The 27,035-nt window shown below is 40.6% G+C and overlaps 1 protein-coding gene across 2 annotated transcripts; it reads right to left on the bottom strand.

Annotated features, from left to right (window-relative positions):
* On the bottom strand, positions 1-26,213 carry LOC147340923 (T-complex protein 11-like X-linked protein 2). Of its 2 annotated transcripts, none has more exons than XM_086387304.1 (10): positions 26,076-26,213; positions 14,499-14,636; positions 12,004-12,136; positions 6,111-6,231; positions 4,514-4,734; positions 3,490-3,626; positions 2,997-3,214; positions 2,720-2,901; positions 1,263-1,426; positions 1-423 (listed from the first exon to the last, which is right to left on the bottom strand). In XM_086387304.1, the coding sequence occupies exons 2-10, from the start codon at positions 14,623-14,625 to the stop codon at positions 191-193; spliced, it is 1,536 nt and encodes a 511-aa protein (XP_086243430.1). In that variant the 5' UTR covers positions 14,626-14,636; positions 26,076-26,213; the 3' UTR covers positions 1-190. The 2 variants fall into 2 exon arrangements, with proteins under 2 accessions (XP_086243430.1, XP_086243428.1); XM_086387302.1 differs by lacking the exon at positions 26,076-26,213 and adding an exon at positions 15,097-15,136.
* Between the last annotated feature and the right edge of the window lie 822 nt (positions 26,214-27,035).

Raw genomic sequence — 27,035 nt, forward strand, 5'->3', positions numbered from 1 at the left:
TTTCTTGCAGCACAGAAGTTTATTATGAAGGGGGCTGGGCCAGTTTGTATTTACATGCTGGAATCCTGCAGCCTTGAGTCCAGGTTGAAGTGAGGAAGAGGCTACTCTGCGGGGCACAGGTGATGTCATCCCAGGAACATACTTAGCCCTCTCTCCTGGGTCCCTGTTGCCAGACTGTGGTCTGGAACTATCAGATAGACTCCACTTCTGTTTCTTGTGCCTGAGCTGGAGGGATGATATCTTTAAGGATTTCATCATAATAGGGGCTAAATACCTGCTGATTGTGACGCATCAGATTGAAAAACTTCCAGCCCAGTTTTGTCAACTCTCCCTTGATGAGAGTAAGGCCAACAGGGAAGTCTAGCAGAGACTCCTGCATCCCACGAACCAAACAGCCTTTGAGAAACAAGTGGATCCGCTGATCTGTGTGCAAGAAAAAAGTTAAAAGGGAAAGATCAAAGAGATTTCAGAAGAAATTCACAATGCCCTTGCACTCTCTGTTCGCCAAAGTTTAAATTAACACATTTTCACTGACCTACTCACTCATTCAGGTAAAACATGTTAATGAGATTTTTTTTTCTTTTCTTTTGGAAGAAGGAATGCTATAAAGCTTCTAAAAGCAATGCATTATTGAAAGATGTCGAGCCAGTAAGTTTCTGGCTGTTTATAATGTTATGGGGTGCTAAGTGAGCTCCTGACGTGTGTGACCTAACAAGAGGATCCTAGACATTGTATGTGAAATTCTAAGGGCACACATTGCAGCCAGTGTACCAACTCTGGGTCCATACAACCATATCAGACTTTGTCAAGATGTAAAAATTAGAAGCAAGGTGGTCGAGCTCACTGCTTCCATTCTTGCAGGGAATATATCCTTCAGCCTAAATTAGCATCAGTTCCTTAGAGGGAAGTAGGGACCGTCGTGGTAACTTAAAGCATGGGATAGAGAAAGGGTTTCCCATCACAGGCCTTGGGTTATAGTTAGAGAATGACCAGGAATCACTCAGCACTAGCACCTGCAAGTTACACATCCTAGCTGACCTTAAAACCATATATTCACTCTTCAGACTGAAAGAGATTTACTTCAATTATGTGCATTATACATAAGGAAACTAAAGCCAAAAGACTTTCCCAACAATCATTCCATTTCTGAACGTCTTCACAACTGACTTCCAAGCTTCAGTCCACCTTCTTACCTTCCACATTCTTGCTACCCCTTCCCTTGCCACCCCTTCCCAGCCCCACCACCACAGGAGGACTCTTACCAACGATGTTACGAACACGGTTCTCTTTCTTGGCGATGTTCTGAAGTTGGCCTCTAAGACAGGCTTTCTTTTCACTACTCAGGGCAGTTAGGCCCATGTCTTTGAGGCGTTCATGGATTTTCTGAGACACTTGTTCACTCACACTCACCATAGCTTCTTCAGGCCTAGATAATGAAGGACAGAAAGCAGAGTGGCCTTGGCATAGGGGCAAAGCCCAGAGAGTCCAACACCAGAAGCCAGGTCCACTCACAAAAGAATTCCAGCTCTCCACCACTAACAGAGGACCCAGCATTTCAAATCATTTCATTGTTACCCTCAAGATGTCAACTATTTCACACATATTAATTCGTACATATTAACTAATTCATACTATTCTCCACTTCAAATGAAACAAATTGGACAAGGGTTCAGTTCCATTCTTGGATCTACTCAGTATTCTTTAGTCCCATACTCCTACTACTACTACTAAGTCGCTTCAGTCATGTCCGACTCTGTGCGACCCCATAGACGGCAGGCCATAAGGCTCCCCCATCCCTGGGATTCTCCAGGCAAGAACACTGGAGTGGGTTGCCATTGCCTTCTCCAATGCAGGAAAGTGAAAAGTGAAAGTGAAGTTGCTGAGTCTTGTTCGACTCTTAGCGACCCCATGGACTGCGGCCCACCAGGCTCCTTCATCCACTCTTGCCTGGGATTTTCCAGGCAAGAGTACTAGAGTGGGGTGCCATTGCCTTCTCCACTTTAGTCCCATAAACTGTATTCAAATTCTGTTTTAAGATTTCTTAAGCATTTTCCATAGTTGTCTTCCCTACTTCGCCAATTAACTTGTAAATATATTGAGATCTGAACTTCCAGTTCTTCTTTTTACTTCAGCTGAGGTGCCCTGCATGAAGCAAATTATGGATACATATTGACCAAGGGATCAACTTCTGGATATACACACATAAATCCAGTGTCACTTATTTAAGTATATAATGACTCATTTTTAGCAAACACAGTACTGAATCATTCATAGCAAACTAGTTTCCACACTCACCTCCTTGGAAATATGTTTTGTTTCCATCACAAGCCTTAATACAATTTATCAAAAGACACCAACGACCTTTGTAGATGATGCCCAAGGTCTTTTGCGTGGTTTATGATAAAGAATAAGGCAGTAATACATTAACTGCCTAAGTTCCAAAACCAACAAACTATTTTCAACTCTCAGAAAGATCTAGGAAATTTGTTGTTGCTCATGTTGCATAGTCTCTAAGTCATGTCTGACTCTTTTGCAACCCCATGGACTGTAGCCTACCAGGCTCATCTGTCCATGGAATTCTCCAAGCAAAAACACTAGAGTGGGTTGCCATTTCTTACTCCAGGGGATCTTCCTGACCCAAGGTTCAAATCTGGGTCTCCTGCATTGGCAGGCAGATTCTTTACCACTGAGTCACCAGGAAAGCCTCTATGAAGTTTACCTGGAGTTAAATTCCTCCATCAGGGCCTTGGTTATGTGTTTCAGTTTGTTCACAAATTCAGTCGAACTGAATAAAGCACTACCAGAGAAACTTCTGGCCACTAGCAAGACTGAGGCCAGAATGGCCAACTGCTTCAACTGGGACTCCATGTCTTGCAGCCGGATTTTATCCATTAGCAGAGTCTGGTGAGACAGGGAAAAGCAAGCTGTCAGAAAAGTGTTTTAGTAAAGGTATCAAATACAAAACAAAAAGGCAATGTTCTTATATACGTTCCTACCTCGGGAAACTCTTTACTGTCAAGATCCCAGAGAAGAAGGTTCAGGTAACCCTGGTATAGCACCATTGTGGAACTGGGAAGTTGTGGGTTGTCCACTGCCCAATTTGGAGATGAATGGGCCATGCTGGAGGAGCTGGGAGAGTCAGGAGAACTTGAAGGTGCTGTAGTGAGGTCTAGAGCTGTTTTGGTTAGCCATTTTGTGGTGCAATCAAGGAGATCTGTGACATAAAAGGGAATATATAAATATCTTCAAACACCAAGGCTTGAAAAGCAAGGTTTGAGGATATATTCTTCCTCAATAAATAAGTGATTTTGTACATGTTTTCTCTTAGAGAAATGTTCCTTCTTCCTACCCCATGCCCTTGCCCGTCCAATAGGGAGAAGCTATCTATTAAAAAAATAAAAAATAAAAAACTGCAAGTACCGTATCACTATAAGAAATAAGACCCAAAGTCAAATCTCCCCCTCTCCTGTCCTTAAATTTTGAACATACTGGGTTGCTTGTTGAGGAGTTCCTGGAATTTAGCTCGTTCATACTGGATAGAGTGTTCCTTCAGGTAGGGTCGGAGGCTCTGTATAGCATAGTTCACCATGTCCATTTTCATCAGGCCCAGAACATGGAAGATGCCCCTGTCAATGGAGGAAAAATCAAATGCTTACACTCTGAAAGGTAATCTAGTGGAGTGAGGTGGAACTCAAGCTAAGAGTATTTTATCACAGTATCTTAGAGTAAAAAATGGCCTTAAAAACCACAGTCCTACTTCAATTTACAAATACAGATGTTGCAGCCAGGGACCCAAGGCCATAGAGTGAGTTGTTATCAGAGCTAGGAGCAGATACATGTTCTGATCTTTTAGTTACCAGCCTAGAGTTCTTTCCACTGTAGGTACTCCACCTCAGAAAAACAATTAAAATTCTAACTCTCTGTGGGTAGTTGGGATGATGGTGGTTGAATTTCTAACTCATTCAGCTTATTACTTTACCTCTGGTTCTTGGTTCTTCTATCTGTGAAACAGGGATCATTCTCATCTTGTTCCCCCACAGGGTTTGAGTTAGGATACACAAGAAATTATCTGCGAAAGTGCTGTTTGAAATATCCCAAAGAAACAGTTACTGTACTCTAGTGTCTAGACAAGAATATTGGAGTGGGTTGCCGTTTCCTTCTCCACAGGATCATCCCGACCCAGGCATCGAATCCTCTTCTCTTGCATCTCCTACATTGGCAGGGGGTTTCTTTACCACTAGTGTCACCTGGGAAGCCAGTATCTTAACAGCATCATTTCTTAGAAAGTGTCCAAATGATCTAAGATCATCAAAAGGGTTCTGAGAATCCATCCTTTGAAAATAAAAGCCAATAAACCACAGAGGAACAGCAGAGATATTAGTCCGTTCTTCAGTATAGAAGAGCTAGGCAAGCCAGGGGCTATAACCCAGTATCTGGCCCAGAGTTTTCTGGTACAGTGTCTAAGACAGGATACTACATCTAGTGTTCAGGAACAGTACATCTAGTTTCCCACCTCAGTAACTGTACAGGATCTGTTATGCTCTCTAGTTTTCGCACTGCTTCATCTCGGACTGGTGCACACAGTAGGGTCATCAAATTAAGAATGTAGTTGGAGAGATGAGGGACATCCAGGGCCCCATGCTCTGCTTCCTGCTTGAGGAGATCTATGTCCAGAGCTTCTTCAATCTCATCTCTTAGGCTGTTCTGGCGTGGTAATAGCAGTGATAACAATATCTGCCCAGAAAAGAAAATCAATGGAGCCAAATTATTTAGAACCCCAAACACTCTTTGATGAACAATCTCCTTAAGGCAAAGGCATGCCAGCCTATGTCTATTGGGCCTCCAGAAACTAGGTTTCCCAACTGCATATACAGAATATTATTTCTCTCTGTTTAGGAGCCAGTTATAATTTAAGGCTTCATTGGGATTAGTAGTAATAGTAGTGCTGTACTATTTTCTTGGCAGAATGAGATAAAGATAGGAAGAAAAATACCTGTGACAAAAACAAATGCAGGATATAAAAAATATAAAACACATACCATCACAAGGTAATGGGATATTCTTTTTATAAAACTTTTTAGTTTGTATTCGGGTAGCCAATTACCAATGTGATAGTTTCAGGAGAACAGTGAAGGGACTCAGCCATACATATACATGCATCCATTCTTCCCCTAACTCCCCTCACATTCAGGTAGCCACATAATATTGAGCAGAGTTCCATGTGCTACAGTAGGTCTTTGGTTATCCATTTTAAATATAGCCTTGTGGGGGTGAGATATTCTTAATAAAGGATAAGGACATTATTAGATTGTTTGACTACAAAGGGAAAAGATGAAATAGGCAGAGAAACCTTTAAGTGTCACTCGAAATAATCTTTTCACTCTAAAGTATAAGTTTCTTGTTGGCAAAGGCTCTCTTATGTATCTATGTGCTTCTGAAACACAGAAAACATAATGGGAGTTAAGCGAAAATCTGTTTAATTGAATGACATGCTGTGTTGTTACAGCAAGATCTCAACTTTCAAGCTTCATCTCATACAAATAAAATGGAAGTTTCTCCATATTATCTGTTCAAGTAGTGGAACATATGTAGAAATGAAACTTGTGCATGCATGCATGCTAAGTCATGTCTGACTCTTTGCTACCCTATGAACTGTAGCCCGCCAGCCTCCTCTGTCCATGGGATTCTCCAGGCAAGAATACTGGAGTGGGTTGCCATGCCCTCCTCTAGGGCATATTCCCCACCCAGGGATCAAACTCGAGTCTCTTACGTCTCCTGCATTGGCAGGTGGGCTCTTTACCACTAGCATCACTTGGGAAGGCCCAAAATAATTCCTATTTATCAACAATTAAAAGGTCTGGGATTTAAAAAAAAAAAAAGGACTTTCCTGTGGTCCAGTATTTAAGAATTCACCTTGCAATACAGGGGACATGGGTTTGATCCCTGCTAAGAGAAACTAAGATCCCACATGCTGCAGGGCAACTAAGCCCACAAGATACAAGTGCTGAGCCTGTGCATCACAACTAGAGAGAAGCCCACGTACCACAATGAAAGATCCCCCATGCCACAACTAAGATTTAATATCCACAAATGGGAAGTTGGTTACTCACCTCCTTAACTTCTTTTAGGAGTTCAAGTGCAGAAGTGAAGTCAGCTGGAGTACTTGATAGCTGGACTTTCAGATGGTCCCAAAAAGCCTTGTACATTGTCTCCATAATCCTGCCTTCCAGACTATAAGATGGTTAAATGAACAACTTGCTCTTTACCCAAAGAGTTGATAAAGGATCCTAATCTCCTAAATCCCAAACACCGTATGGGGAGGGAGGAGGGAGGAGGGTTCAGGATGGGGAACACATGTATAATTTTTTTTTAATTAAAATTGAATAAAAATAAATAAATAAATAAACACACACACACAAATAAATAAATAAATAAAATCATGAAAGACCATTATGTTGATAGGGAAGGAGCTATGTTTAGACTTTAGCAGAGTTGAATACACTGAGTTTAGTCTCAGATGCAAAGGCTCTGATCAATTTCTCTCAGAAGGATTCCTCAAGTTCCAAAAAAGCTCTCCTTCTAGAAATAAGAACCAAGAAGTTGCATTTGAGGCCCTGAGTTCTAGCCTTGGTTCTTCATCTGACTTAAATGTATGCCTTGGTTTTAATACGTGTAGACTTATACCTTTGAACTAGATGATCTTTTCCCTTCAGCCTTAAAATCCAAAGAAGGATTTTCCTTCTTGATAACACTTGAAAATCTTATGTGCACCTCCAACTCATTATCTTCCCTTCTCAAACCTGTGTCTTTTCAAACAAATCATAAAGTTTACATTTTTCCCATTAAAAATAGAATAGTAATGCATGCTTTTGTTGAAAATTTTACAAGCAATACAGAGGTAAATGAAAAAAGTCAAAGTTCCTTCCCCAACACACCAATCCCATTTGTGAGATGTCACCAACTGTTATTTATCTAATGCATAATAATTACTTCTTTTCATCCTTTTAATGCACTTGGTCCCCAAATTACAGAGATTTTGATTCCTAAATATGTCTGGAATCCATCTCCTCCTGCCATCATTTCCTACCTGGACTATTGCAATAGTCTAGTGAGGAGAAGGCAATGGCAACCCACTCCAGTACTCTTGCCTGGAAAATCCCATGGATGGAGGAGCATGGTAGGCTGCAGTCCATAGGGTTGCTAAGAGTCAGACACAACTGAGCGGCTTCACTTTCACTTTTCGCTTTCATGCATTGGAGAAGGAAATGGCAACCCACTCCAGTGTTCTTGCCTGGAGAATCCCAGGGACGGGGGAGCCTGGTGGGCTGCCATCTATGGAGTCGCACAGAGTTGGACACAACTGAAGCAACTTAGCAGCAGCGGCAGTAAAGGTATTCTGGCCCCCAATCAAAGTCTTACTGCAACAATGCCACATATTCTTGCTAAGACCAATGATATTTCTAAGCAAAAAATCTGATCGTAATGACATGATCATTTCCCTCAGCTATCTGGGAGAAGGCGATGGCAACCCACTCCTGTGTTCTTGCCTGGAGAATCCCAGGGACCGGGGAGCCTGGTGGGCTACCCTCTACGAGGTCTCACAGAGTTGGACACGACTGAAGAGACTTAGCAGCAGAACCTCCCTATCACCAGGAAGAGTTTCTTATTGTCGTTGTTTAGTAGTTAAGTTGTGTCCGAGTTCTTTGTGACCCCATGGACTATAGCCCTCCAGACCCTTCTATCCCTGGGATTCCCAGGCAAGACTACTGGAGTGGGTTGCCATTTCCTCCTTCAGGGGGTCCTCTTGACCCAGGGATTGAACCTGGGTCTCCTGGATTGGCAGGTGGATTCTTTACTGCTGAGCCACCAGAGGAACACCAAAGTTGTTTAGTTGCTAAGTAGTGTCCTCATCTTTTTTTGTGACCCCATGGACTATAGCATGCAAGGCTTCTCCGACATCCTCTGTCTCCTGGAGTTTGTTCACTGAGTCAGTGGTATTATCTAAACATCTCATCCTCTGCTGCCCCCTTCTTTTTTTGCCTTCAATCTTTTCCAGCATCAGTGTCTTCTCTAATGAGTAGGCTCTTCATATCAGGTGGCCAAGTTACTGGAGCATCAGCCCTTCCAATGAATATTCAGGGTTGATTTCCATTAGGATTGACAGATTTGATCTCCTGCCAGTCCAAGGGACTCTCAAGAGTTTTCTCCAGAACCACAATTCGAAAGCATCAATTCCTTGGCACTCAGCCTTCTCTGTGTTCCACTTCGCACATTCATACATGACTACTGGAAAAACCATGATTTTGACTGTATGGACCTTTGTTGGCAGAGTGATGTCTCTACTTTTTAATATGCTGTCTAGGTTTGTCATAGCTTTTCTTCCAAGGGCAAGCATCTTTTACTTTTATGGCTTTAGTCACAGTCTGCAGTGATTTTGGAACCCTAGAAAATTAAATGTGTCACTGCTTCCACTTTTTTCCCTTCTATTTACCATGAAGTGATGGGACTGGATGCCATGATCTTAGTTTTTCAAATGTTCAGTTTCAAGCCAGCTTTTTCACTCTCCTCTTTCACCTTCATCAAGAGGTTCTTTAGTTCCTCTTCCCTTTCTGCCTTTAGAGTGGTATCATCTGTATATTGGAGGTTGTTGATATTTCTCCCAGCAATCTTGATTCCAGGTTGTGACTCATCCAGCACAGCATATCTCATGATGTGCTCTACATATAAGTTAAATAAACAAGGTGAAAATATACAGCCTTGACATACTGCTTTCCCAATTTGGAACTAGTCAGTTGTTTCATGTCCAGTTCTAACTTTGACTCACAAAGGTGCAGTTCTAACCTTCTGATCATGTGAAATGAGTGCAGCTGTTTGGTAGTTGGAACATTCTTTATCATTGCCCTTCTTTGAGACTGGAATGAAAACTGACCTTTTCCAGACCTGTAGCCACTGCTGAGTTTTCCAAATTTGCTGGCATATTGGGTGCAGCACTTTAACAGCATCATCTTTTAGGATTTGAAATAGCTCAGCTGGAATTCCATCACCTCCACTAGCTTTGTTCATACTAATGCTTCCGAAGGCCCATTTGACTTCACACTCCAGGATATCTGGCTCTAAGTGAGTGACCACATCATTGTGGTTTTCCAGATAATAAGACTTTTTTTTGCATAGTTTTTCTGTGCATTCTTACCACCTCTTCTTAATGTCTTTTGCTTCTGTTAGATCGCTACTGTTTCTGTCCTTTATTGTGGCCATCCTTACATGAAATGTTCCCTTGATACCTTCAGTTTTCTTTAAGAGATCTCTAGTCTTTCCCATTCTATTGTTTTCCTCTATTTCTTTGCATTATTCACTTAAGAAGACCTTCTTGTCTCTTCTTGCTATTCTCTGGAACTCTGCATTCAGTTGGGTATATCTTTCCCTTTCTCCTTTGGCTTTCTCTTCTCTTCTTTTTTCAGCATTTGTAAAGTCTCCCCAGACAACCATTTTGCCATCTTGCATTTTTTCCTTTGGGGTGGTTTTGGTCCCTGTCTCCTATACAATTTTATGAACCCTAGACCACCTGAAAAGCACCTATTCATATCTAAAAACTCAACTCAACATTACCTCATCAGGAAGGTTTCCCAAACCCTCCTCGGCAGCTAAGCAGGAATAAGGAACTCCATATACTAGATGTGAGAGAACTTATCACTGCACAGGAACTATGTACTATTTGACTATCTCACCTACAGAAGCTATGTAATGGCAAAGCCAGCATCATACTCATCTATATGTCTCCAACATTTAACATTCAGCCTTCCACCTAGGACATGCTCAATAAATGTTTGTAGAATAAGTATCTGACAATGAGATTTCTCTTAGGAATCCATAACTCTAATTAGTATCACTTTATAAGTCCAAAGATAAAAGCAGTCATTAATTACCTATAGATAATAGATAACCCTCAATTGTATTTCAGTATCTTTTCTGGTATACATCTTACATTACTACACTAGAATAAGGCTGTTAATAACAAAACAATGAAGATTTATTTCTAAACAGTGAGTTGGCCAAAAAGTTCCTTTGGTTTTTAAATAAAAATACACATTTCTCATTTTCATCAACAACTTTACTGAACAACATATTCACCATTTTGTTCCACTACCTCCTCCATTTTCCGGACAATTTTATAATTTAATCTTCCCCAAACTTTTTATCTTTTTGAGCAAAGAACTAATCCAGGTTCCTTTTAAGTCTTTCAGGGAATTGAAACTTTTTCCATTCAAAGAATTTTGTGAAGACTGAAATAAGTGGACATCTGAAGGTGCAATGTCTGGTGAATACACAGATGCATCAGAACTTCCTAGTCAAACTGTAACAGTTCTTGCCTGGTCATCAAAGAAACATGCAGTCTTGCACTATTCAGATGGAAGACAATGTGTTTTCTGTTGACTAATTTTGGATGCTTTTTGTTAAGTGTTGCTTTCAATTGGTCTAAGTGGGAGCAGTACTTGTGATAAATTGTTTGGTTTTCTGGAAGGAGCTCATAATAGAGGACTCCTTTCCAATCCCACCATATATACAACATCACCTTCTTTGGATGAAGACCAGCCTTTGGTGTGGTTGGTGGTAGTTCATTTCAATTGCCCCATGATTTCTTCTAATCCACATTATTGTACAGTATCCACTTTTCATCATCTGTCACAATTTGTTTTAAAAATGGAACTTTACCTTTCTTGAAAAAATAAACCATAATATGCCAAAATGTTGCTTTTTTCTCCCATCTTCAATATTAAAATTGCTACACAAAAATTCAGCAATTTTTATGTTTTTTAAAAATGCATGCTGATATGACAGCTGTCAAAATACAACCTAATAAAATTGTTTGAAGTGAAATTAAAGTCAACTAAATGCTACTAGAGCCACCTTATAGGAAAAACTGAACAAACTGGCCAGTTCAAGAGTATTATTCCCTCTGCTTCATTTCCCCACCCCTCATCACCACCACAATCCCTCAGCCACTTTAACAGATCTTCACTCTCCTTGTTTCACTTTCCCCGCACCCCTGCCAGCAAAAAAATAAATCTAACTGAGGCTCCAGGGACAGTGAAGGCAGTGTTGGCAAACTAAGGGAAAAAAGTAAGAGGCGTAAAGATCAAGAGACACTGACAGAGCAAGGTGCTTAAGTGATAGAATACCTGAAGTGGCAAAATAGAAGCCACTTTTAAAGCTGGGAAATTAGAATGTTATATGAAATATTGAGTCAAACAAAGAAATTTACTCATTTAACTATTAACAAACTACTAGAAGTATTTATGGAGAAGGAAATGGCAACCCACTCCAGTGTTCTTGCCTGGAGAATCCCAGGGACGGAGGAGCCTGGCGGGGTGCCGTCTATGGGGTCGCAGAGAGTCGGACACGACTGAAGCGACTTACCAGCAGCAGAAGTATTCAAATCATACTCCCTGAATGATTCATGTATGTACTGCAATATCAATACAATTAATAAGAACCAGGATAAAGTGTGATTTTAGAGGGGCAGTGTTTATTAATGGGTTTTGATCTTGGTTCACAGAATTTTTGTTAAGCTGATTATGAAGCAGAAATATCCCCTGAAAGCTCTTATCCCATGAAGAGTTGGCAATATCACTATTAGAAAAGAAATAATTTCATTTGTACTTGATCAATCTATAGATAGTTAAGAGAATACTACCAGTAGCTACTGTCTCCAAAGCTGTCTAAGAAGATGTGGACTTCACTGTGTTTCACTGTTAAATGAGATACCAAAATGAAAGTTCTGACAATAATTTCATTAATTTATTCCCTGCTTAGATAAAATTTTTCTGCTTTCAGTCTGTAAAACTAATAATTATACAGATTACTCCTCTGTTTTGTTTGTTGGTAGCATTTAAGACATACTAAAACATTAACTGTATTAATAAAAGTGCTTCAAACCTGATCCAAAGTCATTTGTGCTGTGTACATATGCCAGGAGGAATTAAATGGAAAAAATAGAGTTGATACCTGTTGGGAGGTAATACACCGTCTTCCATGTAAAAATCTTGATTTACCACGATTTCATGAGCAATGCTAAGCCTAGAAATTTCGTTAACTGTCTCTATCAGATCCGTGACAGAAAGTACTTCAGGTCGGCTTGCTGGAAAAAGGCATAGAGATCAGTAAACAGGGAACCCACACAAATAGAACTGCTTTTCATCAGAGATCCACTCAGCCAAATAACTTCCTCAAATTTAGATTTATCAAACAGATCTTAAACAGATTCACTCGATTATTATAGTATTTGAGGTTTTCTGAACTCTTTGCTGTTCAACAGCTCTAGCAACTTGCAGAGAAGTCAGATATGAGGAGAAGTTACCTTATGAAACACAAAAAGTAAAACTTACTTCAAAAACTTTTGCCTAAACTGTCAAAACAATAAATGAAATATAGCAAAGAAAAAGTGAGTAAGTTGTGGTTTATAAAATAAACCTTTAGCTAGAATTTACTTTTTATACTTACTGTTTTATCTACAGATTAAAAAAAAATATTTTTTACCTGCCATTGGTTGAAACTTCAGGTGCAGAGAGCCAACTATATAATGAACTTTAGAAAGTGGTTCCTAAATCCTTTTTCTACCTCTGATGAGAGAGGAAGAGACATAAAATGACAGTCTCCGTACAGATAACACCATAAGTATTAGTATATGGCTCTAAAGCTGAACCATTCTTAAAACATTGTTTCAAAATCTTGGGACTCCACAGACCAATAAAATTTCACACACAAAAAATAAGTGACAGTAATATGCCAATTTTAATTTTTCCACATATGGGTGTCGTGACAAAAAACCCACCTTACCATAATCCAAATAATTATTCTGTGAAAAAAAATTATATTTTAACATCTCAAAAGGCAAAAAAGAAAACAGTCAGAATTCAGCAATCTTTAAGTTGCATCAATTTAACTTTATTTTTAAAACCTATGATATTTTTGCTTTACTTACTTCAAGATTGGTAAGAACTTTATCACACACTCTCATAGGAATTTAGGAATAACTTTCTGAGTTCATTATACAGTTGGTTCTCTGCACCTGAAGTTTCAACCCATGGCAGATAAAAATATATATATATTTTTAAATTTCAGAAAATTCCAAATGGCAAAACTTGAATTTGCTCCATGCTGGTAACTATTTACATATAATTTATATTGAATTTGGTATTATAAGTAATCTAGAGATGATTTATATTATACAGGAAGATATAAGTAGGTTATATGCAAATACTACACCATTTTACATAAGGGACTTGTGCACTATGGATTTTGGTATCCTGAGGGACGAGGTGAAGAAGAGTCCTGGAGCCAATCTCATGTGGATACAGAGTGATTGTTGTACAGACTACTTATTTACAGAGAGATAATAGTAAGCACACACAGTAGTTACGATTATTACTTGGTATATAAAATAAAACTATTTTCTCTCTCACTTTCAACACTGTTCCATAATTTGTTCAAAAAGAACTACTTATAACCAAAAATATAAGACTCATCTAAGAACCCTAAAACTTCACCAAGGAGATGGTCTACTGCAAATTTACTTCTCATTTAAAAATTTTTCAACAGAAGTTAGTATCATCAATCCATATCTCCTTTCCACTCTAACTAAAAAGCTACATATGTTGAAATACATAATTTATTCAATTCATTGTCATTTGAGAGACACTATGAATTAATAATTGTTCCACTCTGTTTACTAGCAGTGACCCTAAATGGCCACTAGAAAAACATACATGACTCAACAATATTGTGGCTTCCAACTATTTTTCTCATTTCTGTCTTCAAGAGTTTAGATCAAGTCACTACATTTGGACAGATCTTCAGATTTATGTTTGGTTGAATTCACTGGCGATTTTCATAAGAGAATTGCAATTTGAGTTCCTATGAGATTGGACTAGTCAAACAAAAGTCTCAAATAAATGCCTACCACAAGGTGCAGAAGAGACCTCATGCTTCTATGCATCTGTTATTATAGATCTAAAACATTACCTTGAGCAGTGATAATTCTTATGTCAACAAAGTGTTTTGGGAGTGGACAGAACACAATTTCAGCACTAGGTAATTAGGATTCTCTCAAATCCATTCTAGGTTTATCATTTACAATCTATAAAATCAAAATATAAGAATGCCACCAATTTCCCATGTTTTGAACTAATTCAGACACACTCAAGTCTTGTCAAACACAAGTCATTATGTTTTGTTGGCCTCTTTCTCTAGAGTTAAAATATCTTTTAATTTCACTTGACAATCAGGGACCTAGGTCCAATACATAAAGATTAGAGGGGGAAAAAGACAAGAAAAAGAATAATATGAAAGAGGAGTTAGCAGAAGGATGAGGAGTGAAAAACATAAGGTTGTGAGAGCCTTCTATGCTCCTTAAAGGCACTTAAACCACATGCTACCTATTCCTTTAACCTAGCTGCTATCGAACACTACCCAAGGAAATGATGATATAATTCCAGGCCTACCAGCAGAGTGGTCATCTAAACAGAAGCTCTGGTTTTCTTGGGTCTGCTCTGGTGTTTCAGGCTTATGGGCTCCACTCTCTGCTTCATCGGAATCATTCTGGTGCACAGTTTTTTCCATCTTGGGCATCTTGATGGTATCTGGAATTGGGGCAAAAAGAAGAGGCAAGCTGTTAGTGATAGAAGATTTGGCTCTGATACAGGGAGGCAGACGCGAGGGCTCTTCAGTTGCCAGTCTGTGCTTTGACTGAATCTGTGGCTCCAAGTTGAGGATGGGGACAAAGGTTTCAGGGGTCTCTTTTGGAATAGCTAGGTTTCTCAAATAGCCTTGAGGGAAGGAGAACAGTGAGTCTAGTAGAGTCGCCTTTCCTGACATTCAAGAAAGTTAGCATTGGGTAAGAAGGAGAGAAAATCAAGGCCCAGAGATGGACAATAACTTCCTCAAGAGACTTCCTCAAACTCAGTTGTCTTTAATTAGTCTGGGCATAACCCCCTTCCTCCTTAACTTCTGCCCCAGATTTGCCTTTGGTTATTAAGAGGCCTGGCAGCTGGACTCAGGCAGCAAGACACCCCCACAGCCCTCAGGACCCCAGCCCCTCACCTCAGCCCAGTCCTCGACCAGCTGCCCCACGGTTGTTTGTGTTAGTGAGGCCCCTCTGCCTCGCCAGGGCGGTCCTGGGGCATACCATGTGGGACAGGACAGGAGGGGAGATCAGCCGGAAGGGGCTGGACACAACTGTGGAGATAATGAAACCAACCCAGCATACACCCCCGCCAATGACTCTAGGTAGAACAGTCCGAAACGTGAAAACAAAGGGTGTCCAGGTAACATAAAGGGTCATGTGCCCAGGGTACCATGGGAACCTAGACAGCAGGCAAGACAAGTGGGGATGCAACATTTGGTGATAGAGCAGGTACGCAGCTGAGATTCTCCAGGAAGAGAATTTTCAATTAATCTTCTCAAGTCCTGTGCCTCCCCTCCAGGCAAGAACTGTCCAAAGTTACTATCCTCTCTGCCCAGTGGGGGAAAAACATTTAAATAACAATTTAGAAAGGAAAAGGAGCATTATTTTTTGTTTCACCTCAAGCTCATGTAACGTTTGAAATGAAAAACCAACAGGGTTACAGAAATCCAGAATTATGTTTTCAGGGTTTCCCCCCCCCTCCTTTTGTTTAAATCAATCCTCCTCGCAATGTAGAGACAAATGGGCTGTTAAACTTCCATTTTACAAATATAGAAAGCAAGCATCATATTAAAGGGCTGGTTATAAAAACTGTGGTGAAGGGGCCAGATCATAAATCTCAGAGGGAGCCTAGGTTTTGGTTTGGTTCTTCTGACTATTTTCCTGGCTTCTTCATTACAATGCAATTGTGAGCCTTGGAGATCACCTAGAATGTGTGGGTGCTAGAATAGATGACTCTGAGGGCACTCGGGTTGCTCACTCATTAGTCCTAGTTTACTTTTTCACTCTACTGGCCAGTTAGTTACAGTGATTTGAGGACCCCTGGATTGACTCATTTCCAAATTTTGGGAAAAATTTTTTTTCAAAGATGTCTCTACCTTGCACTGGGGACTTCTCTGGTGGCTCAGTCAGTAAAGAATCTGCTTGTAATGAAGGAGACTCGCTCGGGTTCGATCCCGGAGTAGGGAAGATCCCCTAGAAAAGGAAATGGCTACCCATTCCAGTATTCTTGCCTGGGGAATTAGAGGAGCCTGGTGGGCTACAGTCCATGGGACAGCAAAGAGTCAGATACAACTTAGTGACTAAACCACCACCACCACTCTGCACTATTCTATCCTGCTCTTTTATCCTGATAACTGTTTTTTTTACCCACTAACTTTACTTCATAAAACAAAACTATAATTCAACCAAATTCTGATCCCTTGCCTTGTTAGGGTCAATAATAAAGTGTGGATATCTTGCACAACAGTTATAGAGGAGAGGTCCAAGAGCTTTCCAGTCTAAGGAAATTCCAACTACCCTCTAGGTCCAAAAGGATGTGAAGGGTCTTGACCAGTTATGTTTCTGCTTAGTTGGAGAGTGTATAATATTAATAAATGCTAAATCTGAATGTCTTCCTCATCTTCTCTTGATATTTGCCTCAGTAATATCAACTTTGAAACAAAATGCTGTCACTCAAAACTCGGAAGAAATGGTTAATTATATTTTTCTCGATTTGAACATCAAATTTTACATTCATAAAGCATGAATCAACCAGAAATTGATTTATCTTTTTAAAAATAAGATTTCTACTTGGCTTCTAAGACAAATTATCCAGAATGACACAGATTTTTTTCCCTTACAAAATTGCAGTTTTTAAAAGATTCTTCTCAGTGATGCTTCAAATTCTGTTAGTACTAAATTTGTTTAAGTTAAACTGTCATTTAAAAAATAGAGTATATTTTATAGAGCACTTTTAGGTTCACAGCAAAATTGAGCAGAAGTTACAAAAATTTCTCATATGCCCCCAGTCCCTATTCATGTCTAGCCTTTCCCATTATCAACATCCCACATGAGAGTGGTACATTTGTTACAATTGATGAGATACATTATTATCAGCCAGAATCCATAGTTTACATTAGGATTCACTCTTGGTGTTGTACATTCCATGGTTTTGTACAAGGTGAGATACAGTCCATGGGGTCACAAGAGTCAGACATGACTTAGCGACTAAACAACAATAACAATATCAACATGTACCCCCCAATATAATATCATACAAAGTAGTTTCACCCTAAAAATCCTCTGTGTTTCACAGGATCCCTCTCTACCACCTAATCCCTGGCAGCCATTGATCTTTTATTGTCTCCATAGTTTTGCCTTTTCCAGAGTGTCATATAGTTGGAATTACCTAGCAATTAGTCTTTTCAGACTGACTTCTTTTACTTAGTAATATGGATTTGAGTTCCATCCATTTCTTTCCATGGCTTGATAGCTCATTAGTTTTTAGCTGTGAATAATATTCCATTGTCTAGATATACCAAAGTGCATTTATCCTTTCACCAACTGAAGGCCATCATGGTTGTTTCCAAGTTATGGCAATTATTAATACATTTGCTATCAACATTCATGTGCAGAGTTTTGTGTGTAATATTTTTTTCAACTTCTTTGGGTAAATACCAAGGCATATGTTTACTGGATGATATAGTATAAGTAGGTTTAGTTTAGAAGAAACTGTCTTCCAAGACTTCCAGACTGTTCAGTCATGTCTGACTCTTTGCTACCCCATTGGGATATATAGGAAAGCAGTTGATTCATATGTATTTATATCCTGCAGTCTTACTAAAATCACTTGTTTAGGAGTTTGTTGATTCCTTCAGATTTTGTGCATATATTATTATCATGTATGAACAAAAGATAGTTTTATGTCTTTTCCCCAATCTGTATGCCTACTATTTTTTCCTTGTCGTGCATTAGCTAAAGCTTCCAGTACAATGATGAGAGTGTGCAGCCTGTCTTGTTCCTTATCTTATGGAAAAGCTTTCAGCTTTACACCATTGAGTATGATGCTAGCTGTGGGCTTGTTAAATATGGTCTTTATTATGTTGAGTTACATTTATTCCATACCTAATTTGTTGAGAGTTTTTATCTTGAAAAAGATTTGAGTTTTTTAATGCTTTTATGCATCTATTGAGATGATTATGTGATTTTTATCCTTCATTTTGTTAATGTGGTGTATCATGTATTTATTTTTGTGTGTTGACCCATACTTGACTCTGTGTCCAAGCAGGGCTGTAAGACAAGGTGTAAGATGGGCCCCGTTGCTGGCTGGATTCTCTGGCCAGACTTTCTGGTCAGGTAGGACTAGAGGTTATACTCAGCAGTTGGGTAGGGCTGTGCATTTATTTCTCTGCCCATAAAAAGGGTTCCACAGCCCATGTGGTTCATTGGCTGAGGACCAAAGTCAGGCAGAAATGCCAACTAAAGTACTTTGCTAGATGTGGCCACCAGTTTAGCTCTACAGATGGGCAGAGTTACTGGCCAGGATGTCTGTTCCATCACCATTGTTAGCAAGATTGCAGTCTGCCTAGATCTGAGTGCTAATCTTTGAAAACGCTGCTCCCCTTTTCCATCTCTATTTGTCCCCCATTGGTCAAGCCCTGCAGATTTTCCCAGTGATCCCTGTGAGGTGCAACCCCTGTGAGCTTCCTGGGAAATTTCGTACAACACTGAGAAGCTGAACATCCACCTTTTTGTTATTTTTCACAGTGGAGAAATTGTAAGTCCAAGAGGTCCCTCTTGGTGCAGCACTTTATCAGCTTGAGAGAGAGGCAATGTGATCAGAGTGTAGTTGCTCCTCTCGCCTTTCTAATATGCAGTGCTTCTCAGTCTCTGTGGTCCAAGGGAGACTTCAACCTCATCCCTCATTCCTATGTTCTGGGATTTTCACAGTGCCGTCTTGGCTATGGATGATTGCTAGCGGGTCTTCTTGTGAGGGGGATGGAAGTCAGGAATGATGTATATTGCAATCTGGATGACACCATTCCTTCAATTTTGTAATTAATAAATTAATAAACTGATTCAGGCCCTAAATCTCAATGCTTATAGTGAACTTACTGGGAAAACATTATCACACTTGGGTAGGCAAGTAAATCTAGTAACTAGAAGAGTACCCCATATTATATACTTAAGAAAGGCAGGGTAAAACTACTCCATTTTGGCAATCATTTTTCTCATATTTGTATGAGTATTCACTTAGAAGCTCCAGGTTTTTCATCTCCTGCCATACACCTCTCATCTGCTCCCCCTCAATTTAGTACTTAAACTGCCCAGGGTAGAATCAGTACATTAATGAAATGAATGTTTATCAGATGCAGCTGAACAATGGGAGTTATTTTCCAACCCCAGCTTAGCTGACAATGCTCGTGCTTTCCTTTAAGCCCTTTGAAATGGGCCTAATCTGTGATTAATGCACAAATGCAGAGTTTGCTCAATTTATCATGGATATACAGTATCTTTCTCAAATTTGCAAGAGGCAGTACTAGAAGGAGAGTAATGTGTTGTGTGAAGGGATTAGGATCCAAAGAGATCTGATAAGCAAATTTGAGCATATTGGCAACCAGGGTTGTTCCCCATGCATGCAACTTGGGTCCAAAGGATCTGAGAAATGTCATTAGGAGAAGACTTAGAGGTACAGGAGCAGGCACACAATATCTATCTTCAAACACTGAAGCAGAGATTACCTGCTGTGTGAGTCTCCAGCATATTGTCCTAGGTCTATTTGATCGAAGCTAGAGGGAGGCAGATTTGGGCACAGTATAAGCAGCAGGTCACCACAAGGGACTGAACAACTCTATAGGATAATTATTTCAAGCAAGAGGTTAAGTCTTGGTGGCCAACATGGTTTCTTCCAAGTCTCAAATCCTCCAGCAACACTAAGACCTATGATATCTACTGTTTTCCTTGTGGAAGTTTATGCTCTAGCATAGAAAACAGCTTCCAGCTCCCTTGGAGGGTAGTCCATTAGAAAGGAGTGGTAAGCCAATACAGTATATTAATTCATATATGGAATTTAGCAAGATAGTAATGATGACCTTATATGCAAGACAGCAAAAGGGACACAGAGATAAAAAAACAGACTTTTGGACTCTGTGGGAGAAGGTGAGGGTAGGATGATTTGAAAGAATAGCATTGAAATGTGTATATTACCATATGTGAAATAGATTGCCAGTCCAGGTTCGATGCATGAGACAGGGCACTCAGGGCCGGTGCACTGGGACGACCCTGAGGGATGGGATGGTGAGGGAGGTGGGAGGGGGTTCAGGATGGGGGACACGTGTATACCCGTGGCTGATTCGTGTCGATATATGGCAAAAGCCACTACAATATTGTAAAGTAGTTAGCCCCCAATTAAAATAAATTAATTAATTTTTAAAAAAGAAAGGAGTGGCAAGATAACATGATGTTTCAAATAGGTCTGAACGGCATAATCCCTTTCTTGTAGGAAAAGATACATACAGACGTACCTCATTTTATTGTGCTTCACTGTATTGTGCTGGGTTTTTTGATGCTGTAATTTTTTATTTCTGCAGATTGAAGGTTTGTGGCAACTTTGTGTAAGACAGTATGTTACCCCCATGTTTTTCCAACAGCATTTGCTCACTTTGTATCTGTGTCGCACCTTGGTAATTGGTTCACTTCATTTCCCTGCACATTACAGTAATTCTTGCAATATTTCAAACTCTCCACCAGAAAAAAGATTATGGCTCACTGAAGGCTCAGATGGTGACTAACATTTTTTAGCAATAAAGTGGGTTTTTTTACTTAAGGTATGTACATTGCTTTTTAGACATAATGCTATTGCACACTTAATAGACTACGATATAATTGTCCTTTGAAACATGCAGGAATTAGGGGCACTAACCCCTGCACAGTCAGAAATCCATGTATAACTTTTGATTCCCCCAAGACTTAACTAAAAATAGCCTACTGTGGACTGGAAGCCTTGCTGATAACAGTTGATTAAAACATATATTCTACATTATATTTACACATATTTTAATTCATTCAAGATATAGTGAATTAAAAAATTTTTTTATATTTCTATGTTATGTGGTTTGTGAGTTTCTCAAATTATGGCAAATCTTAAAACATTTTCCCCACATATTTATTGAAAAAAATCTGTGTGTAAGCAGACTCGCAATTCAAACTCATGTTGTTCAAGGGTTGATTGTATAGTGTAAACATAACTTAAACATAAATATAACATATGCACTGGGAAACCAAAAACTTTGTGTGACTCATTCTATTGCAATATTTGCTTTATTGCAGTGGTCTGGAACCAAACTCACAATAGCCCTAAGTTGTGTCTGTAGTATACCAGAGTATGGGTGATTAGGCACCCAAATGCTAATGCCTCTAATTGGTGGGATTATAAGTGACTGGTTTTTATAAACTGAAAGTGATAAAATACTGCATATGGGCAGGGATTGGGTCACTCCCATTTACATGTATTCCTTGTTCTCACCATGAACACCAAAAATGATTGATTCATAAGACAGTGGATTCTGTTCAAGACAAGAAATAGACCAGAGGTTCAGTGCTGCAGCTCATCAGAAGATATTAGATTTCTGAGATGATGTTCAACAGAAGAGGTGATGTGCTCAGCAAAGTGGGTGTTAGTAAGTGTCTCTTGCCCCCTTCTCTATCTAATCCCAGGCTTGGGGGTCTCCTCTCATTAAATTGAAAAACACTTTCAGAAAACAAGAGAATACAGTTTATTTTTTTTAATTTATTTAATTGGAGGCTAATTACTTTACAATATTGTAGCGGTTTTGCCATACATTGACATGAATTAGCCATGGATGTACATGTGTTCCCCATCATGAACCGCCCTCCTATCACCCTCCCCATCCCATCCCTCAGAGTCATCCCAGTGCACCAGCCCTGAGCACCCTGTCTCATGCATCGAACCTGGACTGGTGATCTGTTTCACATATGATAATATACATGTTTCAATTCTATTCTCTCAAATCATCCCACCCTCACCTTCTCTCACAGAGTCCAAAAGACTGCTCTATACATCTGTGTCTCTTTTGCTGTCTCGCATATAGGGTTATCATTTCCACCATCTTTCTAAATTCCATATATATATGCATTAGTATACTGTATTGGTGTTTTTCTTTCTGGCTTACGTCACTCTGTATAACAGGTTCCAGTTTCATCCACCTCACAGAACTGATTCAAATGTATTCTTTTTAATGGCTGAGTAATATTAAATCCCAATCCTTATTTACCAGGTTTTCATTTCCTCATCTTCGAGATAAGAATACTAGTCAATATGACCTCCTCTTCCAAGGTTCTCAAATTCTGTGACTCCAACTATGGAAAAAAGCAAGTCATGACCACCTCACCTGGACAGAGAAGAGCCTTTTCCATGTGACTCGTCTTGATGAAAGTGAAAGAGGAGACTGAAAAAGTTGGCATAAAGCTCAACATTCAGAAAACTAAGATCATGGCATCTGGTCCCATCACTTCATGGGAAATAGATGAGGAAACAGTGGAAACGGTGTCAGACTTTATTTTTTTGGGCTCCAAAATCACTGCAGATGGTGACTGCAGCCATGAAATTAAAAGATGCTTACTCCTTGGAAGGCAAGTTATGACCAACCTAGATAGCATATTCAAAAGCAGAGACATTACTTTGCCAACAAAGGTCCGTCTAGTCAAGTCTATGGTTTTTCCAGTGATCATGTATGGATGTAAGAGTTGGACTGTGAAGAAAGCTGAGCACAGAATTGATGCTTTTGAACTGTGGTGTTGGAGAAGACTCTTGACAGTCCCTTGGACTGCAAGGAGATCCAACCAGTCCATTCTAAAGGAGATCAGTCCTGGGTGTTCTTTGGAACGACTGATGCTAAAGCTGAAATTCCAATACTTTGGCCACCTGATGCGAAGAGTTGACTCATTGGAAAAGACTCTGATGCTGGGAGGGATTGGGGGCAGGAGAAGGGGATGACAGAGGATGAGATGGCTGGATGGCATCACTGACTCGATGGCATGAATTTGAGTGAACTCCAGGAGTTGGTGATGGACAGGGAGGCCTGGCGTGCTGCAATTCATGGGGTCGCAAAGAGTTGGACATGACGGAGTGACTGAACTGAACTGATATAGTTAGGAAATTATACCCTTTCAGACAATTTTGATTAACTTAGAAACTATTGAATAACAGAAACATGACAGAAAGTGTCCCTCAGTTTTGTGAATACGCTTAGAGTTTCTCCATCAGGCTGTAAATCTCAAAGGCAAAACCGATCCCTCGAGTCTGGAAGCCCTGAGTGAACTGAATATCTAAACTTGTTCTCTGCCTCATTGTCAGGTACAGAAAGCCAAAACTGCAGAGCTTATATAGTTCTTCAGAAATGAGATCATGGAACTAAGTTGTTAGATGCAGAAAATTCCAAACAACCATATGAGTGACAAAACTAAGACTTTTTGAGTGCTAAGTATAATATTCCAAAATTGATTGCAATGTGATTTTTAGTGATTTTCCAACAAGAAAATAGTTTTTTATTCCCCTATTACTTCTTGAGTTTATCATGTAAAAACCATTTATAAAAGCCAGGTACTTAGACAATTTGATATTTTTATTTGCTGCATTAAATTCAGTGTACTTAATTATTACTTACTCTGTGGCAAAATTTACTAGGAGAGTTTATTTACTGAACCTGTGAATGCTCACCAATGCTTTTCTTCACTAGAGCCACTCCCCCACATTGCCACATGACTTACTTTCCTTTGAGGGGAGAGTATTTTTTTTTCTTCAGTATTAGTTTTCTTCAGTTTTTACTTGTCAAACTTCTCCACTTCAGATAAGTCTGATTTATCACTCATCTTGGCTAAAAGAAAGACTGAAAAAAACTTTTTTTTTAACTTAACTGGCAAAACTATTATCATGCTAAAGGATCACAACCCCAAATTCTCAAGTTTAATATCAATATGGATTTTACCTTCTGATTTTCAACAAGAAAACAGCACACATCTTAGGAAAGTCATGTTTTTATCAAAATGCTTTTGAATTGCACATCATTACCCTATTTCCAATAGTAAAAACCACTGAATCAGGATGCACTATAAATCAAGATGCTCTAAAACCCAGAGTTGATGTGTCTGACTCTCTTAAAAATCACAAGCAAGGTCAGTTGGAGGTAGGGATAAAAGTACAAGAGCAAATAGAGATAGAAGAAAAAATGACTAGGCTTAACCAGCTAATGAATTTGTAACAGGAGATAGCACTATTTGAACACTTTCACTTTATATGACATTTTTATTGGGGTTAGGGAGCAGCACACAGTAAAGGGTGGCATAAGTTGTACTGCATTTTTTTTTAAAGAAGAGACATTACTTTGCCAGCAAAGGTCCATCTAGTCAAAGCTATGGTTTTTCCAGTAATGTATGGATGTGAGAGTTGGACTATAAAGAAAGCTGAGGGCCGAAGAATTGATGCTTTTGAACTGTGGTATTGGAGAAGACTCTTGAGAGTCCCTTGTACTGCAAGGAGATCCAACCAGTCCATCCTAAAGAAAATCAGTCCTGAATATTCATTGGAAGGACTAATGCTGAAGCTGAAACTCCAATACTTTGGCCACCTGATGCAAAGAACTGACTCATTTGATAAGTCCTGATGCTGGGAATGATTGAAGGCAGGAGGAGAAGGGGATGACAGAGGATGAGATGGTTGGCTGGCATCACCGCCTCAATGGGCATGAGTTTGAGTAAACTCCGGGATTTGGTGATGGACAGGGAGGCCTGGCATGCTGCAGTCCATGGGGTCGCAAAGAGTCAGACACGACTGAGCGACTGAACTGAACTAAATTGTACTAGTTTCTTTTCATTTGCCCAAAGATAATAGATCAAGGTGCTGCAATAAGGGAAGGGGGGATTTAATCCCGTTATAATTAATGACATGCCTCACAATAGCTCCTTGTGGGACTGGTTTGTAAATGCTGTAAGACAGCACGGCTAATTAAGATCAAACCAGGAACTTCAGCAGAATGGGATAAACCAAACAGAGTTGATTTTTATTTCACTATGTTTTCTCCTCAGGAGGAGAGAGGAGGACATGAAGCTAGGAGGTGAGGTACCCAGTGATTATTCTGGGTTTGTCCAGAGGAGACAGTAGGAGACCTCTGAGCCTGGAAAGGAGATCAGCCCTGGGATTTCTTTGGAGGGAATGATGCTAAAGCTGAAACTCCAGTACTTTGGCCACGTCATGCGAAGAGTTGACTCATTGGAAAAGACTCTGATGCCGGGAGGGATTGGGGGCAGGAGGAGAAGGGGACGACAGAGGATGAGAAGGCTGGATGGCATCACTGACTTAATGGACGTGAGTCTGGGTGAACTCCGGGAGTTGGTGATGGACAGGGAGGCCTGGCGTGCTGCGATTCACGGGGTCGCAAAGAGTCGGACACGATTGAGCGACTGAACTGAACTGAACTGAGCCCGGAAAGCACAGCTCTTCTGAGCGTGTCTGGTCTCACCCGGTGGAGTAAGGCATGTCTAGTGCCTACACTAGAATGGAGAAGCTCCCAAACAGCCAGACGTCCCAAATATGCCTTCTCTCCGTCGGGGTCACCCTAGGACCCTCCTTGACAAGTGATTGGCCGCCAATCTCCAGAGGGCAGAAAATAGGGACTTCAAATAATAAGAGGGCTGGGCAAATAAGCCATGCTGTTAGCAGCAATTTGCTTACATTTTAAAATAACTATCATCATTGTTGGGAGCCCAGTCCAACCGAACAGTCACAGGAGCGGAGGGAGCAAAGGGCCAGCCCCAGAGTGCTCATTCCGAGACCCAAACTCCTCGTCCCCTCAGCATCGGACCTACAGCCGCATCGGACGGCCGCTCTTGGGGCTCCTGCCTCCGGACCTGCCAGGGACCGACCCGAGAAGGATCCGAATCCAGCTCAGAAGGCGGCGCTGTGAAGACAAAAGCCTGCACTAGCCAGAACGCGCCGCTACAAGTCGCGCGTCCAACTTCCACCCTTCCAATTTCTGCAGGCCGGATTCGCCAGCCCCGCGGCCACCACGCCCTCCTCTCCCCATAGCCCTCTAGCTCTGGCGGGGCCGCACATCCTCACCCGAAGACTTGAAGACCAGAGAAAGGTAGACTACTGCACCGACACCGCTTCACACTCTGAAGGAGGTTAGTGTTACCGTGAGGAGCTCCTGCAGTTATAAGTTGCGTGGCAGGCCCCGCCCCCCAAACCCACCCTAACAATCTCTGATTGGTCAAGAAATCCTAGATCCGCCTCCTTGCCCCTCCCACCGCTTTAGCCTTGCTAGCCTTAGTCCACTATTTCTCCTCTACTCAGGACCTCACCCCTGCAACCTGGTGTTAATACTGTCATACCAGATTCGCTTCCCCAGTGCCAAGTCGTTCAGTCGCGTCCGACTCTTTGTGACCCCATGAACTATACATTCCATGGAATTCTCTAGGCCAGAATACTGGAATGGGTAGCCTTTCCCTTCTCCAGGGGATCTTTCCAACCCAGGTCTCCCACATTGTAGGCGGATTCTTTACCAGCTGAGCCACAAGGGAAACCCAGGAATACTGGAGTGGGTAGCCTATCCCTTCTCCAGGGGATCTTCCCGACCCAGGAATCTAATCTGGGTCTCCTGCACTGCAGGCTGATTCTTTACCAACTGAGCTATCAGAGTTTAATAAGGTCATACCAGATTTGCCTTCCTAGGCCCCATTCAAACTCACTCTGATTCCTCCAGGGATTGATGGCTGGCCTAACTCCCCTGCTTCTCCCACTACGTCCATTCTGAGGGTCCACTTCCCTTCCTCCTATGTATGCTCACTCCTCCATGATAATAGGGACCTTTACAATAAGTAGATACATCTTACTCAGTTAGCTTTATATCTGTCTGAAGCTCCGAGATCCAAGCTGAAGGAGTCTTAATCAGATACTCCCTGCTTTTTATAGCCATAGGAGCTATACGTTGTGACGACCAAACAGTGATTTGGAAGCAATGTTCAGTGTTGTCTGTTCTAATTCTGCGAGGTCATGGGGGAGGGATGTTCATGAAGAGGG

Source organism: Bos grunniens, chromosome X, assembly GCF_055505025.1.
Source record: "Bos grunniens cultivar Pamir isolate PY7600 chromosome X, Bosgru_T2T1.0, whole genome shotgun sequence".
Taxonomy (NCBI): domain Eukaryota; kingdom Metazoa; phylum Chordata; class Mammalia; order Artiodactyla; family Bovidae; genus Bos; species Bos grunniens.

What these genes read in the sequence shown, in the direction of transcription:
- LOC147340923 (XM_086387304.1), bottom strand. Translation starts at nt 14,625, where the DNA reads ATGCCCAAGATGGAAAAAACTGTGCACCAGAATGATTCCGATGAAGCA. An exon ending in GGTGTATTACCTCCCAACAG is followed by an intron (nt 6,232 to 12,003) that starts GTATCAACTCTA and finishes ACCATCTTATAG; the next exon opens with TCTGGAAGGCAGGATTATGG. An exon ending in CCGTGTTCGTAACATCGTTG is followed by an intron (nt 424 to 1,262) that starts GTAAGAGTCCTC and finishes TCTTGCACACAG; the next exon opens with ATCAGCGGATCCACTTGTTT.